At 38.0% G+C, this 21,322-nt stretch overlaps 1 protein-coding gene across 1 annotated transcript; it reads right to left on the bottom strand.

Moving 5' to 3' along the window:
• Nucleotides 1–2,641: 2,641 nt before the first annotated feature.
• Nucleotides 2,642–20,695, bottom strand: LOC141313210 (uncharacterized). Its single transcript, XM_073832640.1, has 23 exons — nucleotides 20,573–20,695; nucleotides 20,411–20,488; nucleotides 20,238–20,303; nucleotides 19,239–19,396; nucleotides 16,440–16,644; nucleotides 15,946–16,372; nucleotides 13,953–14,046; nucleotides 12,851–13,076; nucleotides 12,628–12,684; nucleotides 12,461–12,529; nucleotides 12,279–12,368; nucleotides 12,092–12,201; nucleotides 11,901–11,924; nucleotides 10,775–11,282; nucleotides 8,244–10,667; nucleotides 8,013–8,160; nucleotides 5,432–5,537; nucleotides 5,158–5,317; nucleotides 4,962–5,069; nucleotides 4,612–4,698; nucleotides 3,291–3,396; nucleotides 3,120–3,193; nucleotides 2,642–3,032 (listed from the first exon to the last, which is right to left on the bottom strand). The coding sequence occupies exons 1-23, from the start codon at nucleotides 20,693–20,695 to the stop codon at nucleotides 2,961–2,963; spliced, it is 5,520 nt and encodes a 1,839-aa protein (XP_073688741.1). The 3' UTR covers nucleotides 2,642–2,960.
• Nucleotides 20,696–21,322: the final 627 nt, after the last annotated feature.

Below are 21,322 nucleotides of genomic sequence, written 5' to 3'. Positions count from 1 at the left end.
CCAAAGTGACTTACAATTGGAAATACAACATCCTAAGGAGGCAGATCAACATAGGAAGTGCTCAAAATCATATAGAGAAGGATTTATGTTAGCAGGAAGGGCGCAATATTTTGACAAACTAAAGTTAATAGGTGGTAAAGATACGGACGAGAAGTAATAATTTAGATATTAGACTAATATTTCACCTGACCAGAAATTATATGAACAAACACGAACATTGTCAAGATTCTTGCTCTGGAAATCCTGGTTCAGTTAGGCCAACCACAAACACCTTTTGTTCCTTAACAGTTTTTTGCACTCTTCTCGTTAATTTGTTATAACTTTTGGCAGTCTATAGTACTACAAATGTACAAATTTTTCCTGATATGACCGATTAGTACAGCCCAAAACATGACAATAATTGACCATTTTCAGCAGCAATAATCAGCAAAATACTCGAGTTCTGTTCGGTTCAGTGGCATTGTTTACGTTCAGTGCCGGCAATGTAACGCCTTGTGAAAACACTCTATACAGAAATAACGAGAAGAACAACATGCAGTAAACGTAAAACTGCTTGCACTACAAACAATTTTGCTCATAATTATGATAATACATTAAAATAATATGGTAAGACACACTAATTTGCAATATCCACAACAAAACCAGCTGTTTTGTACAGCTAAAAATAGCTGGAAACGGATGAGACAGGAAGCCAGACCCATAAAATTTACAAATGAGCACTTATGGGAAGAAAAAGGTGGATGTTTAAATAAGTCAAATGTCAATTTACCTGCTATAAAAACAGGTCTTCTCTTACCATTCTTGTAAAACGATGAAACCATGGTTCTTGTGGAGGAGCTGAGACCCAGAAACTTCAGTGAGTGACATGCATATGTAAATACGTTTCCAAGGTAACACAAATGCTCTGAAACGATCTGAATAGGATGGACATTCGTACACACTTTTGGTCAGAGAGAGGGGAGAGAGAGAGAGAATTAAGGGATTGTCATTTTTAAAATTAATCAGTGTTTTGAAAATTTAACATAATGAAGAGATCATCGTTTCAAAGCAACATGAATTATTCATAAGTAATTACTGACAAAGAAGCCGTCAGAAATTTAATTAGCAAGCGCGCACACCTGCCGCGCTCTTCTCTCCCTCTCTGTAGCTTACACGGACCCCAGACATGAAAACACAGCTTTACTGAGACTCATAAGCAAGCAAAACATTTTAACACCCATAAAGGATGGGAAGCGATATCGAGCCCGTATTAAATGAGGAAAACAGCTACCAATCCTCGTGTTTAGATGCTATCGGTTAATTGGTTTTTTGGCCAAATGCTTTCGACGCTCTTGCAGACTCAGTAACACAAAATAAAACGTACCAAAAAGCTGGGTCAAACAGGACTTCTTAAATCTCCGACAGAACTTCCGAAAATATAAATAGTGGGATGTCACTATTAACATTTGAGAAGAAAAGAAACAGGTAAATACTTTTTGTACTGACAACTTTGTAATGAAGCGGTCCAATGTTTCCAGACGAAGCACGACATCTAGTGGTTAAAAAAGACACTACAGAGAGTTGTAGTTGCTTTAAATGACAACATGTTGATTTTTTTTTAAGAAATCGCAAAATCTCACCTTTAAGTTGGTCAAAAGTTTTTGGACAGTAAGATTTTTTTTAAAAACGTTTTTTAAGTCCCTCCTGCTCACCGAGCCTGCATTTATTTGATCCAAAATACAGCAAAAACAGAACAATTTTGAAATACTTTTACTATTTAAAATAAGTTTTCTGTTTGAATATATTTAAAAATTTATTCCTGATTTCAAAGCTGAATTTTTTCATTAAGTCACATTATCATTCAATCATTCTTATATTCATTCATAACATTTATTATTATGTTGAAAACAGATGAGTAGAATTTTTTCAGGTTTCTGTGATGAATAGAAAGTCTAAAAGAAGAGCATTTATCTGAAATAGAAATCATTTGTAACACTGTAAATGCCTTTATCATGACTTCTGATCAATTTAAAGCATCCTTGCCAAATAAAAGTATTTATTTCCATTAATTCTTTCATAGAAAAAATAAAAAAGTAAACTGACTTTTGAATGGTATATTGTATAATGGAAAAAATGCTTTTTATTTCAGATAAAGCTGATATTTGTGCAATATATTATGCAAAGAATCCTAAAAAATGTACTTAACTGTTTTAATATTGATAATTTCAATTAAAAATCAGCATATCAGAATTATTTCTGAAGGATCATCACACTGAAGACTCAATATTCAAATAAAAAGTAAAAATACTTCACAATATTACTGCTTTTGCTGTATTTTGGATCAAATAAATGCAGGCTTGGTGAGCAGTTCAAAAAAAAAAAAAACATTAAAAATCTTACTGTCCAAAAACTTTTGACTGGTACTGCAAATACTAAATATATGAGCTTTTAGATGTGCTATGAATAGTTTGCCTTGACTCTCACTTAAAAAAAGGTAGAAAACCTTGGTAAAAGAGGATAGTGTAATTCACAGTATGAGGACTGTTTATAAGGTTAAAAATAATCTATAAAAATAATAAAATTGCTTATCCTTTTCAACATTTAAAATCTGCACATTTGGGTTGAAAAGTTATACAAACAAGACGTTAAAGATAGGAAAAGCTTGACTTTATTCATAAATAAGAGATGAAGCGAATCGAACTGAAGCTCAGTCAGTCATAAACATGTAAATATAAACAAAAACAGTTTAAGATTAAAAGAGACAACTTCATATCAAAAACTACCTCTACTGTCTAAAGTAGCAACGAAGCAACAATTAAAATGACTGACGTACATGCACACACACCAGTGACTAAAGGTATAGTTAGAATTCATTGTGTTATAAAGATATACAATTAAATAATGTAACCCACATAGACATTAAAATGCTCCGCTTTCTATCCTTCTCTCACAGACACACACACACACACACACACACTCTCTCAAATCTTTTGCGTGCTAGATAATTCAAAAAGCTTCATCCTCTCCAGAACAGTGAGTCCATCTTTAAGACTCTGAGAATGAAATGAGAGACAGTGAGAATGATTCAATTTTAGGGAACGTCAGTAGTTTGTAGCATGAAATGGCACAGATGATCCCACCTTGGCTCTGACAGGCTGCGTAAGCGTAGCATGGTCCTCCGGGATGTCTGGGTTGCTTCTGGATTTCATCAGATCTGCAACAGACATTTACAAATTGTGAGTAAGTACATGCTTATGAGCTTATTCTGTTTGCTTTCACAGTAACATGTCTGCTTTTGTAGATTTGCTTACCACATTTTAAACTCTGGTGTCTTCCTGGCACCATCCTTAGTTTAGCAAAGTCACCTTGAGTTTTGATTTCTGAAGCACACAGCTCAGAGTCTAGCTCTTTAAAATACTAAAAAAACAACATAAATACAGACAAAAAAATTGTGACAAAAACTTTGCAGTGGAAGTGTATTCTCTATGTAAGCATTGGTTGAATTAGCTTATTAGAAAAGATGTTAACATCTGTGACCCTGGACCACAAAACCAGTCATAAGGGTCAAATTTCATCACATAAATAAGCTTTCCATTGATGTATGTTTTTTTAAGGATAGGATAATATTTGGCCAAGATAACTATTTGAAAATCTAAAATCTGAGGGTGCAGATGGAGAAAATCAGCTTTAAAGTTGTCCAAATGAAGTTCTTAGCAATACATATTACTAATCAAAAATTAAGTTTTGATATATTTATGGTAGGAATTTTACAAAATATCTTCATGGAACATGATCTTTACTTAATATCCTGATCATTTTTGGCATAAAAGAAATAACTAAAATTTTGACCCAGACAATGTATTTTTGGCTATTGCTACAAATATACCAGTGCTACTTAAAGGAGTAGTTCACTTTGAACAAAAATGTACAGATAATGTACTCAACCCCTTGTCGAGATGTTCATGTCTTTCTTTCTTCAGTCGTAAAGAAATTATGTTTTTTGAGGAAAACATTTCAGGATTTCTCTCCATATAATGGACTTCTATGGTGCCCCCGAGTTTGAACTTCTAAAATGCAATATAAATGCAGCTTTAAAGGGCTCTAAATGATCCCAGCCGAGGAAGAAGGGTACAATTTATATACTTTTTAATCACTACACAGAGTACACACAGAGCTAGACAAGACGAGCATTTGAGGTTAAAAAGTTTTTTTATTTTTTTCTGAGAAAATAACTAAAAATAACAAAAAAACTAAAATCATTTTGCTAGATAAGACCCTTCTTTCCTTGGCTGTGATCGTTTAGAGCCATTTGAAGCTGCATTTTGGAAGTTCAAATTCAGGGGCACCATAGAAGTTCATTATATGGAGAGAAATTGTAAAATGTTTTCCTCAAAAAACAAATTCCTTACAACTTGAACATCTTGGATGACAAGGGGGTGAGTACATTATCTGCACATTTTTGTTCTGAAAGTGAACTACTCCTTTAAGACTGGTTTTGTGGTCCAGGGTAATATTTGTGAATAAAACAAAAAACTGTTTTGTAATAATTGACTACAATATGACTCAACATTGCCATCCCTTGTATCACTGCCTCAAACTATTAATTAGTTTGAATGAAAAAAAATGTGTTACCGTATTTCCTGCCTGCAGTTCCAGTTTAAGTGAATTGATCTCTTGTTTCAGACACTTAATCTCTGATTCCTTTACTCTGAGATTTACCTACAGCATCAAAGAATGAGACAGAGCACAGACTGTTTAACACATGTATACTTGTACAGCACTTTGATGGAATATGCTCTGACATAATCTCCTCTGAGTAGTAATAAAACCCACGAAGGCTTCTTTTGTGGAAGCCGATTAAAAGTACTCAATCCAGAGTGCAGATAACTTTAATCTGCGTTCAGTCAACCATCCCCTGCTAATTTTAGTAGTACAAGTCAAATTTGACCACTTTGCCATTTGAAAGGATGTCAAGTTTTTACCTCCAGCTGATACACGTCTTTCTCCTGAGAAGGTTGGGAATGTTTCACCTCCCCATTCATGCGTGAATGCATCAGGGATAATTCAGCAGCCAAAAACTCATTCAATTCCTTTGCAACAAATGTGATACACATGTATAATAAGCAGTGAAGCAATAACTGTGTAAACATGCACTTTTTTGTGTGCATGTGCATGTACCTGGTTGTGAATGCGAAGCTCCTGGTTCTCTCTCTGGGTTGAACTCAATGCTTCCTTTTCTGTTTCTACTGTCCGAGACAAATGAGAATTTTCCAAGCATTTCTGAGAATACTGCTCTGACAACACTTCTAGCTCCCTGTGCAATGTTTCTAGCTCCTCACTAGAGAAAATGCACAAAGAGGAATATGGTTATTAAATAGTTCTGCCACCATAAATTGATTTTTGATGGTGTGGCTGACAGTTTTCAGATCAATGATAGACATCACACACGCACTTGTATTGTGCACGAAGCTGGCGGATGTCCACACTGGCTCCATTTTGCAGGGCTTTCTGTGTTTTGTCCATTTCTTCTTTATGAGCTTTCCTCATAGCCTCAATGGCTGGAAAACAACAAATAATATATAAAAAAAAATGTCAGACAGAACTGTCAAGACCAAGAAGCAGAGATGTCGGATGATCATTTGTAGCATGCAGAGAGCAAACATGTATTCATTTAGCAGAGGCTTTTATCCATAGTTAAGTTCAAGAGAGTAGCTCATATTTGGAACAAACCCCATGTATTTAGCTTTGTACTGATTTCTAATGCATGTTTCTGCTCTTTTTTTTGTATTGTGCATGAGTGGATCATTTTTTTTAACCCCATGACTTCCAAATCAGTTTGACTTCTTACTAGAAACTTAAAATTAGTTACTTAAAGGAGTTCTTCATTTAATCACCCCCATGTCATCCAAGATGTTCATGTCCTACTTTCTTTAGTCGCCAAGAAAGTATGTTTTTTGAGGAAACCATTCTGGCATTTTTTTTTCATATAGTGGACTTCTATGGTGGGCAGTAGTTTGAAGGTCCAAACTGCTGTTCCAATGCAGGTTCGAAGAGCTCTACACGATCCCAGCTGAGGAATAAGGGTCTTATCTAGCAAAAAAATTTTCATTTTCTTAAAACAATAAAAACTGATATATTTTTTAACCACAAATGCTCATCTTGCACTAGCTTGACCATCACGTTGGAAAGGTAACACGTGACGTAGGCAGAAGTACCGATCCAGTGTTTACAAAGCGAACGTGCAATGAAAGTCAAACGCCCTTTAAAAAAAAAAAAAGTAAAACAACGATATCAGACGATTTTGAAGCTGGAGGAGAAAAAGAGATTGTGGGGCAGTCATTGCCTAATGGTTAGAAAGTCCGACTTGTAACCCAAAGGTTGTGGGTTCGAGTCTCAGGTCCGGCAGGGATTGTCAGTGGGAGGAGTGAATAACCAGTGCTCTCTTCCACCTTCAATACCACAACTGAGGTGAGACCCTTGAGCAAGGCACCGAACCCCCATCTGCATTGCAGAGCTAGTGCAAGATGAGCATTTGTGGTTAAAAAGTACATAAATTATTTTTTTTAAAAGGGGTCATCCGATGCCCATTTTCCACAAGTTAATATGATGCTTTGTGGTCCAAATGAAAAGTTTGTAATATACTTTGATTAAAAATTCTCTATGGTAGTGTAAAAAAAACTTTTTAATTTTACCAGGGTATAGTTGTATAGTTTGGGGGAAAATGGCACTTGGGGGGCTTTGAAGACACTGTACAACCCCATCCATTTAAAATTTAATTTAAAAACCGGAGTTGGAACCGAAACAAGATGACACCCGCAAAGAAGTTCGGCAATTACGGCTTATACAGGACGTGTCTGAATGGTTAGTAAACTTAATGTCACTTTGATTTATCTTTGTATGTACTGGCAGGGTAGAGTACTGAGAGAGATACGAACGCGATGTGTTTACAGTGTTTACTGTGGTAAAGAGACGAACGCAGTGTGTTTACTGTGGAGACGAACACGATGTGTTTACTGTGGTAAAGAGACGAACGTGATGCGTTTACTGTGTTACAGAGACGAACGCGATGTGTTTACTGTGGTAAAGAGACGAATGCGGTGTGTTTACTGTGGTAAAGAGACGAACGCGATGTGTTTACTGAGGCATAGCTGATTAAACAAGAGCAAAAAAGTGATAGGTTAACAACTTACTCCGTCCTTATTGAAATACATAAATGTGAGTGTTATAGTCTTTACTCATGTGCAGTTGCGGGCTGTAAACACGTTTGCAGGTATTGCGTTAAGGTTACATCTTAATCATTAACAGACACCTTTTAAACCATCTAGCGTTACAAAGCTAAGCTTTATACTGACCCTCGTTTATAAAGCAGTATGGTGAGAAATGATTTGTGTAAACATGAACCCATTTAGGTAGATCAGCGGTCACATTCCTACAGTGCTGTCAGTTTACACTCGGGGCGGGTCTATGCTAAAACACTGCTGTCTATGAGCTATCGCAGGAGCGGCCTCTGACGGTGTTACACCACAATGACAGGAATCTGAGAACGGCTCGATATGAGAAGGGGCAAATTATTTTACTAAATTAAAAGAAAACTACTGGGCGGATTTGTGTCATTCTAGGGTGGTTGTGTACACACACTCCCAACACACATTTCAGTTCAAACAGCTTGTAAAAGTGCATGTGGCACCGGATGACCCCTTTAAGACAATGACCTATCGTTTCGCTAGATAAGACCCTTTTTCCTTAGCTGGGATCATGAAGAGCCATTTGAAGCTGCACTTAAACTGCAATTTGGACCTTCAACCCATTGACCACCAGTGAACTTCACTATATGAAGAAAAATCATGGAATGTTTTCCTCAAAAAAAATGTATTTCTTTGCAACTGAAGAAAGAAAGGAACGAACATCTTGGATGACACGGGGCGAGTAAATTATCAGGAAATTTTTATTCTGGAAGTGAACTACTACTTTAGCAGAATGTCCAAGCTGTAAATGTGAGCTAAATGTATAAAAGCTTGTGTTGAGAGTAGCACCTGCAATGGTGGCATTCGTCTCTTCCTGCAGTACTCTTTCTCGCTCCTCTGTCAGTCTTTCCACCTCTCTCTGATGCTGCCTCTGCATCTCCTCAATCACTCGCTGGTGGCTGTCTTCCATAATGCTGAAACCATGCTCATACGTGGCCTAAGACATACAAAGACACTCAGTAACTTTATCTTTGTGTACATTTAAATTTTAATCTCACGCTGTAACAAGGCTCTGCGTACCTTGATGGTTTCCAGGTCAAGCTGGAGGGCCTTGACATCCTGGTTGCTAAGATCTGCCCTCAAACAATTCACTTCAGTCTCAAGCTCTCTGATTCGGTCTTGCAGAGCAGTCACAGAAACCTGCTTAGACTCTTCACACTCCTCTAGTTCTGAGGGGGTTGCAGGCTTTGACAAGTTTTGAATGTAGTATTCATGGAGATGGCTCATCTCCTCTTCATGGATTTTCTGGAGCTCCTGGAGCTTATCCTCAAACTCCAACTGCAATTTTTCCGCTTCTTCTGTCCTCAATTGAGCATTGGTTTCTGCTGAAACACGCTGTTGCTCTGCCTTTTCGACAACAACACGCTCCTCACGCAGCTTCTCTTCATAACGCTCAGTCTGTTCCTGGAAGAGAGCCTCCATGCTACGACACATGGCACGACACTCACACTCAGCCTGCTCTCTCTGCTTGCGTAGGGCACTCATCTCTTGCTGCAAGGATGAACGGAGCCGACAGGCCATGTATGCCAAAGTGGCTTGACACATTGCAGCCCTCAGAATGGCTGATGGTAGTTCATCAAGAAGGTTGACCTCTTTAACATTAGACTGTAGCTGCGTTGAGAGGTTCTGCAGTGACTGGGCCTGAGCACGGAGCTCTACCACCAGACGCTTTCTGCAAGCAAGCTGTTCCTCAGAACCTTCAATGAGAAGATCATTCGCCAGTTCATCCTCCATTTGTTCACTGTAAGGTGCAAGTTCTGGTGGGCTAATGTCAGCAAGTCTGAACCCCTGCTTTGAACAGTTTTCCACTTTGGTTCCAGATGAGGAACTCTCTGGCCAAGGCAAAACATAGAAAAGATCAGATCTCTTTTGCTCCTGTGAGGAATGAGTCGAAAGAGTATGTATGAGGTATGTCATCTCTGCTCTTACACACAATCTATGGATTGCACTTTCACTCAGGGTATTGTCTTCTGAATATTGCTCAAGAGGGTCCAAGAAGATCTGGAAGTAACTAGGTTCCACAGCCCCATTATGACTTCCCCCTTGAGCCATCCTAAGCACCTGGACATGCACCTCTGACAATCTATTAAGCAATGTAGAGCTAGGATGCTCAAATGCAGAGGCAATCCTTTGGACAATCAGTGCCTCCAGTGACAAAACTCTGCTGGCCATTTCCAGAGCTTGATTTCTCCCCGAATTCTCACCAACCAACTTCCGGCTTACAGTTTTTACATCATCATAAAGGGAGACTTTAGCTTTATCTGAGGTTCTGTCTAAAGCTGTTCCCTGCAGGTTATACAAAGCTCCAGTAAAACTCGGCAGAGAATCCACAGAGAGACGACCCTCCGGATTCTGATGGGAGCACCAAGAATCACTGAGTGTAGGCGGTCCAGTGTTGAGTTGTTGTTGTTGCTGAAGATGCATGGTAAGCTCCCGGAGTCGCTCTTCGGTGTCACATAACTTGCGCTCTAGTGCCTGGATCACAGAGATCACCCTATGTGACTCGCCTCCCTGAGTAGTATGTTGTGCTTCCAAATCACTCTGCCCTTTCTTTCTGCACTGTTGTGGCTCAATCAATGTCTCACAGAGAACATTAGCTTCAGAATGATCGGTTTGAGCTTCCTTGAGCCTTTGTTCCGTCTCCTCTAGACTGCTGCCCAGGATGGCCATCTTAAGAAGCACTTCCTGGAGTTCACGTTCCTTCCTGTCTAGCTCATGCTGTTGCTGCACCAGCTGGGTTTGAAAGCGCTCCTCACTTACCCTCTCACAGTCCAGCAGAGCACCTCGCAAACTCTGTATCTCCTCACAAGCTCTTTCGTAATCATGCTCCATGTCATAATAAAGAGTCTCCTCGGTTTGGAGGCGTGCCTGCAGACGGCAGACCTCACTGTCTGACTCTTCCAGCTGGTTTTGTAACTCCTGGCACCTTCGCAAGAGTTCATCTGTTACATCCCCTGTTGGCCTTTTCTGCAGCTCAGCCTCTTTCTGCCTCAGACGCTCCTCTAGTTCCTTTGAGCGTTGTTCTGATTGGTCAAGGCTGTCACTGAAGCTCCTCCTTTCTCGTTCCTGGCTTTCTTGCAGGAGGCATAGGTGCCTCTGTAGCCTTACCTCTTTCAAGGCTTGCGCCTCTTCGGTTGCTTTAAGACGACCCGTTACCTCCTCCAACCGTCCACGTAGACTGTCCAGCATCTCTTCACGGTCCTTTAGAAGAGCTTCTGACTCTTGAATCTTTAACTCTGCCCTCTGAAGACATTCCTGGCTGTCGTTAAGCTCAGCTTGGAGTCGGGCCACACTAAGTCTTAACTCCCTTTCTTGAGTCTGATTCCTCTCGTGCTCAGCCTTCATTTCTCTACGCAGGCTCTGAAGCTCCACATCCCACTGCCATTCTGTCTGAGCTGAAGATGAAGAGAAGGTGACTGCCAAAGGAGATGTGGAGCGATCAACCTGCAATGAAGTGTAAGACTTTGTTTACAACCATGACACATTATATGTAAACATTACATGGGAATTAAGTACATGATCACCTCAACCACATTTGCTTGTTACAATACCTGCTTTTCTTCTTTGGGTTTAGCTTCCAGTAGTTCACTAATGCTGTCACAGTGGACATGTACTGTCCCTGCATCAACCTCTAAGCTGTCGGGGCTGATTGATTCAGGGGAGGTGCGACTGGACATTGTCGTAAGTGATAAGTGGGATGGTATATCAGCGGACATGATGTTCAAGCTTTGCCTCTGTGAGAGTCTTTTTTTCTGAAGGTATTCATTCTCTGATCCCTCAGAGGATGAACGCATGACATGTTCTTCAGGGGATGATGCAGGTGCAGGAGGCACAGAGCACTCATTTTTATGGTTCCATCGCCTTGTGGACAGATCATTTGACAACTCCTCCTTGTGCTGTTTACAACTTAGTTCTGCCCAATCAAAGGTTTTGTAACGCCCCTCTCTACGGCGCTCACGTATGCGACTCCTTTGCTCTGCCTCCTGGGGAGCTGTATTGCATTGGCAGGAGCTTGTACGGGTTTGTGCACTACTCATTGGCACCTTTTGAGGAATTGAACTAGGGGAAGAAAATAAGTGGTTATGATTAAAATTATATCTGTGATGTTGTAGGTGTGTGTGTTTTACCATACATTTCATTTAAATTAAATGGATAGTTCACCTGAAAAAGGAAAATTCTGTCATTAATTACTCACCCTCACATCGTTCCAAACCCGAAAGACCTTTGTTCATCTTCGGAACACAATTAATTTTTTTTTTTGATGAAATCCAAGAGCATCCTGACCCTGCTTAGACAGCAACACAACTACCACAATTAAGGCCCAGAAAAGGTAACGACGACATTGGTAAAATAAGTCCATGAGACATCAGTGATTCAACCGTTATTTTATGACACTACAAGAATACTTTTTGTGCGCAAAGATAAGAAAAATAACACCTTTATTTAACAATTTCTTCTCTTTCCTGTCAGTCTTTGATGTACGTTCACAATGGTGGTACCGTTGCTATCAACGCCCGGGTCAGCAAGCTCTCGGATTTCATCATAAATATCTTATTTTTTGTTCCAAAGATGAATGAAGGTCTTACAGGTTTTAGAATGATGTGAGGGTAAGTAATTAATGACAGAATTTTCATTTAGGGTGAATTATCCCTCACGGCCATGAAAAGACATTCAAACCTGGGTTTTGTAGCAGGAATTTTCCTTGCATAGCATGGGGAAAAGGAAAAAAGGCAGAGTAAAAGAGTCAACCCACTAACATGTGATGATCTTTTGTGAGAGCAATAAATACATTAGGTTTTGATAATGTATGAAATATAAGTAGTGGACAAATATATTTTTGGGAATGGCAGCTAACTTTGATGTTGTACCATGTGACATCAGGGGCAATGCTGGGACGAATGTTTTTCATTACTGCCTGGACCCAGTTGCGTCGTATCCCATAAGTCATTGCACAGAGGGTGAAGACTCCATCCTTTGTCTGTATAAAAAGAATAATGGGAAAATTCAATTCAACAGACAAAACATAAGCTTAAAGTGTAGCTAATAAACACTCACATGAATCTGAAAGCCATAGTTCCTCTGTACAGGGTAATCTGTAACGTCGTAACAACTAGACAAGTTGATCTCACCATCCAAATCAGCTGCCTAAAACATAAAACACCAAAAGACCTCTTTACTGAAAATGGCAAATCAATTATGATGATTCTTTATAGACTGAACATAACAAATCACTTTACCTCTTCTGCTGCAGAGTCACGATAGAATCTCAAAGTCTGGTCAGTAAGAACAAACCAGTGTTTTCGCCACTAGAGACAGAGAACATCAGACCACTTCACATAGTACAAAATTCATGAACAAAGAGATTGACATCATTCAAATGCATGCATTTAAATCTCAAAATTACCTTTCCATCTTCTCCCATTCTAGACATCCATCCTTTTTTGAAATTAAGGAGGTCAGGCTGAGAGGAAAAGAGCATTAGCAATGACATGATATAAATGATCAACTGTGATTAATTTAAGTTATTTAGTTGATTAGTTTGTCTCCACATACCATAAATCACTAAAAATTTACATTTATAATCAATTTACAGCCATAATGAAAATACACATTAGGATCGTACTTACTGTGGGTGTGGAATCAAGTGGTCTGCGTTCTAGCGATTTGGAGCGAAGATTACATGACATCAAATGTTGCGAGTGATCAGGAATATCATTAGGGAAGGACTCCTGAGATGTACTGACAGTTGTTTTATGGTCATCTTGTTCAGTAGAAGAGGAAGAAGTGATGGTTGAAGGAAGATGCTCAGTATCCAGAAATGAACCCTCCTGTTGATCAGCTTCCTGAGATCTCCTAGAAACAAATATGCAAAAATTTAAAAGGTATTCTTACATGATGTCTTACATTCTTACAACAGTGGATGTCAATTTTAGATTCAACTTTGAGCTCTACAAAATCTAAAAAAAAATCTAAAGTTCCGAACCTAAATATAGAAAATACAGACAGGAAAACCTTTCATCAATGTTGTCCTAAAACCAAAACAATACCAGTTCTTGTCTTAGGACAACTATGATGAACTTTTTTGATCTACTTCAAATGTTGATTACTGTACATTGGTGTCATCAATGTCAAAATATACACAGAACACCTAAAAATCAAATCATCTACAAAACTGTTTGAACTGTTTGCCAAGCATTTGCACATTTAAAGACAAAAAACATTGACAAGCATGAATATATTTGGACTGAAATGGCAAATGGGAATGCAAGCAGCGCAGTTTGATTTGACAGATGGAGATGGGATGAAGTCTCCTGAAAGACAAACACAGAAGAGAGCTTTTGACACGCTTTCAAAGCAATGGCAATAAAATGATGAACACTAGAGGGAGCCACAAATATTATACACTGGTGTAATGAGGGAATCAGGAGCGAAATGAACCTGTCTTACCTGTGCCGATTTCCAAACAGCCGGTGTACTTTTCTTCTTGGGCTGGGTGTCTGATGTGCTTCATGTCTGAGTGTGTGTGTCTTGGATGTGTGTGACTGCCTCTCCCCATTGGACTCCAAACTTCTCTCCAAAGAGCAACCTACCACATCTTCAGGATCACCCCCACATGCCCCCTGTGAATTGCGTTTGGTTGGTGGAGGGAAGGGGGAGGGGCTAAGGGACATTGGAGTAGGAAACATACAAGGATTTGAGGCAGGAGAAGAAACAGAATCACAGTCACACCTGGAGTCAATGTGTGCTTGTTCATCCACAACACGAGGAGCTGTCTTCTCCAAAGAGGAATAGCCACTTTCAGTGCCCAATCGATTCTTAGTACCTGAGAGAACAAATAAAAGCAAAACAAATTCTTACCTCCCATTTTTTATTGCCAAATGAGCTTTACCAGTTTACCAGGGAAAAACCTGAACAATAATATATATAGTTGAAGTCAAAAGTTTACATACACCTTGCAGAATCTGCAAAATGTTATTTATTTTACCAAAATAAGAGGGATCATACAAAACGCATGTTGTTGTTTTTTATTTAGCACTGACCTGAAAAATTTAAACAGATTTTTTACACAAAAGGCGTTTACACATATATATATATATATATATATATAATTGAATTTATAAAAATGACCCTTTTCAAAAGTTTACATTCTTAATATTGTGTTGTTACCTGAATGATCTACAGCTGTGTTTTTTTGTGTGTGTGATAGTTGTTCATGAGCTCAGTTAAACTGCCCACTAGGTCTTTCTTTGGTTTTTCAGCATTTTGTGTGTTTGAACCCTTTGCAACAATGACTATGATTTTGAGATTTAACTTTTCACACTGAGGACAACTGAGGGACTCCACTGTTACAGATGCTTCAGAAGGAAAAACAACGCATTAAGTACCAGGGGTGTAAACTTTTGAACGGAACAAAGATGTGTACATTTTTCTTATTTTACCTAAATATTTATTATTTTTTTTTTTTTAGCACTGCCCTTCAGAAGCTACAGAAGATAATTACATGTGCCCCAGAAGACAAAATAAGTCAAATTTACCCTGATCTTCAAATCCAAAACTTCTTATCCCCTGGCTATTGATGTATTGTTTTTCCTACTGAAGCATCGGTTAGTGTTTAAACCTTCTATAATAGTTGCATATGAGTCCCTCAGTTGTCCTCAGTGTGAAATGATGGATCTCAAGGTCATAGAGTCATTGTTAGAAAGGGTTTAAATACACCAAAATGCTGAAAAACCAAAGAATTTGTGGGACCTACTGTAAAGGATTTTTCTGAAGAACATCAGGTAGTTTAACTGTTCAGGACAAACAATTGACTCATGAACAACTATCACTAAACAAACAAACAAAACAAAAACACAGCTGTGGATCATTCGGCTAACAACAAAATATCAAGAATCAAGTGTATGTAAACATAAAGCCAGTCCTAAATAAAAAAATAACATGCATTTTGTATGATCCCTCTTATTTTGATAACATTTTGCAGATTCTGCAAGGTGTATGTAAACTTTTGACTTCAACTGTATTTGTCATGCCTATTAAAAAGTGCAAAAACATAGTTTGACACTTAACACAAAAATGAAATACTGTCATCGTTTACTCATTACCTCTTACATGGAAATACAACCTTCTAAAGAACAGACCCTAGTCAGAGCATACACCATTGTGAATATTTAAAGTAAAAAAAGTTACTTTAAAAATGTTGTCAGCTGAACAATTGGCATGTTGTCAAACAGCACAATTCTTTGAACACACTGTGCCTTTATACCTCACAGCCTAATTTCCATTACTGTCCAAAATTTAAATATGGCAAATTTACCCTGACGAAGGTGAGTGGATAAATACTGAAGCCTTTAAATTTTCAAAATTTCATAAAAGTATCATAAAAGTGTCTCAAAGATCTGTAGGAATATAGGTTTGACTGAAAAACAGACTGAAATCTGCCATTGCTGTCCTTTAAACAGAATTTTAAAAAAATAATTTGAGTTGGTTTTGTAAACTCGATAGACAGATTTGTTAAAAATATGACTCAACAGAATGATCTGATCAAGTTTTACAGGTTTAGAATGAGTAAATAATGACAGAATTTTCATGCAAACTAACAATGGTTTTAGCTACTACCTACCTTTATTTCTTAAGCTGACAAATCAGTAACCACTACAACAATAAACAAGTAAATCCGGTTAAAGTCACAAGTCCACAGACAAAGGCCACTCTGAGGTCATACCGTTTGTGTCGGAGCAGCCCGAGGTCTGACTGAGCGATGAAGAGAGAGAGGAACCAGTCATGGTATTGAGTGATGAAGGAACTCCGGCTCCAACACTGGGTGACTCCTCCTCCAGCTCTTTCTCTGAGGAGAGCATCACGACCTCCTCCACCATGCTCACTAAGCTACCTCTTCTGTCATTTTTGGTGGCCCCTTTAGTACTACAGCTGCCACTTCTGCTACTGAATTTAGTGGCATTGCTAGTACTAGTGCCAGCATTGTCGCTGATGGACACTTTACCAACGTTATTATAACCAGAACTGATGCTGCCTTGTCTTTTAATGCTGCTGGTGAAACTATTTCCAGAAGTGCTACTTTTCTTAGCAGCACCAGCACTGCTACTACTACTGCTGCTGCTGCTGCTGCTGGAGATTTTGTTTTCCGCTGTCTGCTGACAGAAAAAGACAGAAGCAGAGAATATAGGTGAGTAAATCAGAGGCCGACAGGCTGCACACAAGCGCTCGGCCAGCGAAATCCAATTGGCACGGGTGGTAAAGGAAAAGCCTCTCTCCTCTTTCTATATACAACCTGCCTGACAAACAAGCACACATGTCTTTTGCACTCTGCTCCCACTTTGCAAACTCTTCACCCTCCCCGGGGGGATGCTCAATAATCCTGTCCAGATCACTTAGGTTAATTCTATGAAACCTCTGACTAACGCTTCAAAATACACAAACACACAAAATACAGAAACACAGCATTTCATTTACATGCTGTTAATTGTTGCAGCACAGTGGAGTGGCACTTTCACACACTAGATCAATTTGGTCTGTTGTCAGCAGAAAGAATATGCAGGAGGAAGATAGAGAGGGATTAGTAAATCAAGCGGACAGGAAGATGGGCAAAGCACTTAGAAATGTAATTAAAGTCAAGTATAGGGGTGGAGGAGGGCATTTAAAGGAGCAGTACTCCAAAACAGCATTGTTCTTTCATTAAAAATTGAGATACGTTATCTGAAAGCTGAATTAATACACTTTAAATTTATGTATAGTTTGTTAGGACAGGAATATTTGTCTGAGAACTATTAGAAAATCTGTAATCTGAAGATGTAAAAATATCTAAATATTGAGAAAATTGCCTTTAAAGTTGTCCAAATGAAGTCCTTAGCAATGCATGTTACTAATCAAAAATTAAGTTTGGATATATTTACAGTAGGAAATTTACAAAATATCTTCATGGAAGAAGATCTTTACTTAATATGATTTTTTGCATACAAGAAAAAATCTATCGTTTTGACCCATGAAATGCACTTTTGGCTATTGCTACAAATACACCTGTACTACTTATGACTGGTTTTGTGTTTGAGGGTAACATATATTAGATAAAATTAGATACCAGAAATGTATCTTTTACGAAAATAGTATTCTAAGTGTGGTTGTGTGATTTCTAATGCATTTATAGAAGAATTAATTCAGAATATTTATTTAAAAGAAAAAAAACACTGAGCAAAAGTGCTAAATCCTGCTCCATGTTTAGTACAATTAAACCTTGTAGATCACAACTAAAATACTGACAAAGCTGAAGACAAAAATGCACCAAAATGGAAATTAGACAAATGTGACCCTGGACCACAAAACCAGTCTTAAGTCGCTGGGGTATATTTGTAGCAATAGCCAAAAATACATTGTATGGGCCAAAATTATCGATTTTTCTTTTATGCCAAAAATCATTAGGAAATTAAGTAAAGATCATGCTACATTAAGATTTTTTGTAAAATTCCTACTGTAAACCTATCAAAATGTAATTTTTGATTAGTAATATGCATTGTTAAGAACTTAATTTGGAGAACTTTAAAGGTGATTTTCTCAGTATTTTTATTTTTTTGCACCCTCAGATTTCAGATTTTCAAATAGATGTATCTCAGCCAAATATTGTCCTATCCTAACAAACCATATATCAATAGAAAGCTTATTTATTGAGCTTTCATATGATATATACATCTCAGTTTTGTAAAATTTAACCTTATGACTGGTTTTGTGGTCCAGGGTTACAAATATGTTGCATTTAAAACTGCTAAAATTCAGGAATAAAACAGTGAGGAAAAAAAAAAAACAGAAAATCAGCAGGAATACTACAGTAAACTTCCTTTTATTTGTATTTAATCTGAAATAATCTGCATATCTTTAAACAGGACAATGCCATTACCTCTCACAGAACATGTTTGCATTAATACCAATCGAGCAATATGAACAAGACTCACTTGCAGTGGATGGGCTGGATCCTTCCCCTTCTTCTTCTGATTTGCTTTAGCAGCTTTGGGGTAAACAATCAGATTTTCCTGCCACCTAAATAAAACAAACAACCTCAAATTCGTTTACACGCCAAAAAATGGTCCTAGGCTGGAAATGACATGTATATGCAACCTCAAACAAGCATTTAGATTTCTCTTACTTCTGCTTTTTTGACATCACTCTTCTAGACTAAAAACCTCCAGTTGCAACGAAACAAAGAATTAGAAGCAATAAAAAAAACAAAACAACCCTGAACAATCCCAAAAGAAACAGTTCTCAATATGGTGTTCTCAACACGGACAGGAACACACGCACACACTAATCCAAGACTCCTTGACACCTTCTATTACACTCTTAAGGGATTAGATCAGCCTTGCTGAGATTTAGTGACTTATAACACTTAAGCAGAAACAGAGGGATGAGACTGAAGACAGAGAGAAAGAGAAGATTTCAGCTGAACTAGTGAACAGAGCTGTGATTTTGGCACTTGTCACAAAAAAAAAACTAGAAATTGATCAACTTGACTTCACCTCTTTTGCTCCGTTAAATCTACCTATGATTTTGATTGTTGTGCAACGCGTCATCAATCGGCCATATTGGCGGCACTGAGGTTAAACAATGCCACTGAACCAAACAAAACTCACATATTTAGTTGATTATTGCTGCTGAAAATGGTCAATTATTGTCATGTTTTGGGCTGTACTTATTGGTCAGACTGAGAAATACATTTTGAGTACTATAGACTGCCAAAAGTTATAACACATCAAGGAAAATTGTGCAAAAACTGAGTAACAGTTTCCTGCTTACTAAGTCCTTCTCTATATTATTTAGCAGCTTCCACATCTTTTTTTTCCATGTATTAGACAGCATAAATTAGCAGAACAACGTATTCAGTAGTACTTCAACTGTGCAATCCATGCTGTTGTTTACATCTGAGTCTATCAGTTGGGATAAAAAACAACTAATGATAAATTAGCTGTAACGGGTGTCCAAGTTCACACCACAGGTCAGTGAGTGTATTACCTACTGATGCTGAAGCTGTCTCTGCTTTCTGTTCGGATGTAAAAGTCTCTGTCAGTGAAGCACAACCTCAGGCAGTTCTGGAGGCCGATTTGAGATGAAACATCAAGAACCTCACAGCACTGGGTCATATTTACACTTCCCTGAGGCAATGTACCTGGCTGGAAGACAACAGTCATTGTACAGTCTGTCATTGCAGAGAGAAGGAAAGATTTAAATAATCAGAAACTTTTCTTGGTCACTGCAATATTTCAAAAGTCAATGGAAAATCCCATAGAGTGCTTTCACGATGCGTCATCAATCGAATGAAACTTGCATATTTTCCTGATTACTGCTGCTGAAAATAATCAGTTATTGTCATGTTTTGGGCTGTACTAATCGGTCAGACAAGGAAAAACATTTAGAACACTACAGACTGCCAAAAATTATAACAAATCTAGGAGAAGAATGCAAAAAACTGTCTGAGGAACAAAAGGCATTTGTGGTTGGCCTGAACCAGGATTTCCAGAGCAAGAATCTTTACAACATTCAAGTTTGTTCTTATCATTTCCGGTCAGGTAGGTGAAATATCAGGGTAATATCTTAATTAATACTGCTTTTATGTATCTTTACCACCTATTCATTTTAGTTTGTCAAAATATTGCACCCTTTCCTGCTTACTAACTCATTCTCCTTATGATTTAACAGCTTCCACACATTTTTTCCATGGTTTAGACAGCATAAATTAGCAGAACATGGCCACGAATCCGGGTAACTGATCAAATCGTGACGTAAATCCAAACACTCTATAGGGTTTTTGTTAAAGGAACCAAGGTCTAGTCATATTATCAGGCCTGCCTGGATTATTGCAGCATTCTTTTAATGATAATGCTAAGTGACATTCTGTATCAAAGTCAAGTCAAAATAAACACACTTCTGGTCTGGTGTCAGTGAGGAAGATACTTGGGGTAGTAAAGTACAAATGATTAGGACACACTGCATGAAAAATGGGTAAAACCTCACCATCTCATCCAGAGAGTATCGTAGAAGCCCATGTTCGTAAAGCACAAAATATCTCCTCTGCCATTTCTACAACAGAGATGGCAAAGAAAGATCAAGGCTAGACTTAAAACATAGCTAAATATCAATGCCTTGTATCAGACGGAAAGAATCTCTGGAAATGTCAAAGTCATCACCCGTTTCTTGAGCCCAGAACTGCTGAAGTCAGTGTCCTCTGGGGCCAGGAGGAGCCAGCCCACCTGAACAGGCTTACTCTGTGACAGAGAAAGATATCACTCTATTCTTTGTTTTAAATAAATAAAATAAAAAATTTAAAAGGTAAGAAATTATATCCTCACCTGAAACAGATCTGCTTCGCTGAGTTTGTGCGAATCCACGGTTTTAAAGCAGTTTTGACATTTACTTTTATTGAAGATGTTGGCCTGAAAGCGACGACACCGGTTCTCGCGTGTAGAAAACATCTTTTTTGAGGTGAAATGTGAAGGCTTTTTTAGTAAAGTAAAATTTCTAAATAGCTAATTTGATAACTAAAAAGTAATTAGGTTCTCGTTGTCTTCATTTATTAATGGTGTCCGTGCCGTTCATGTCTTTTATCTTATTGTCTTTTAGTCCTTTCATTCATTTTAATGACTGTTACAGATTTTTGGAGTCAAAGTAGAGGGATACCTGACTGAAACACGGATGTAAACGCGATATTAACAGTTCAGTTCTTCTTGAAAGAGACGCCGAAACAACAAACCACTGAACGTGCTTGTCGATGCTTTCTTCGGTGGTAGGGATTCTGATTCATTCCAGTGAATCGATTCTTTTGAATCCGTTCATTAGAAAGATTCATTCAGATTCGTTCATTGATTTATTCAGTGGTCCTTTCTACAAATTATACAAATTTGTAATCTAACTTTTGTTGATATTGACCCTGTGGAAAACTCATATTTTTTTAATGTAATAAAATATGTAATATGTAATAATTTGGACAAAAGCGTCTGCTAAATGACTAAATGTAAAAGTAAATGTAATAAAATTTATAATATGTCTGCATGTCTTGGCATGTAAATGCATCTATTTTGCTTTGACTTCCTAAGGGTGTT

Source organism: Garra rufa, chromosome 1 (assembly GCF_049309525.1).
Source record: "Garra rufa chromosome 1, GarRuf1.0, whole genome shotgun sequence".
NCBI classification, from domain to species: Eukaryota; Metazoa; Chordata; class Actinopteri; order Cypriniformes; family Cyprinidae; genus Garra; species Garra rufa.
Note: the sequence above shows the minus strand (reverse complement) of the source record. Positions and strands in the feature narration are given on the sequence as shown.

Excerpts from the sequence above, each read along its gene's own strand:
- LOC141313210 (XM_073832640.1), bottom strand. The coding sequence starts at position 20,695 with ATGTTTTCTACACGCGAGAACCGGTGTCGTCGCTTTCAGGCCAACATC. Across the intron at positions 20,489-20,572 it reads GCGAAGCAGATCTGTTTCAG|AGTAAGCCTGTTCAGGTGGG; the intron begins GTGAGGATATAA and ends TCTCTGTCACAG. Across the intron at positions 8,161-8,243 it reads TTGACCTGGAAACCATCAAG|GCCACGTATGAGCATGGTTT; the intron begins GTACGCAGAGCC and ends TGTATGTCTTAG.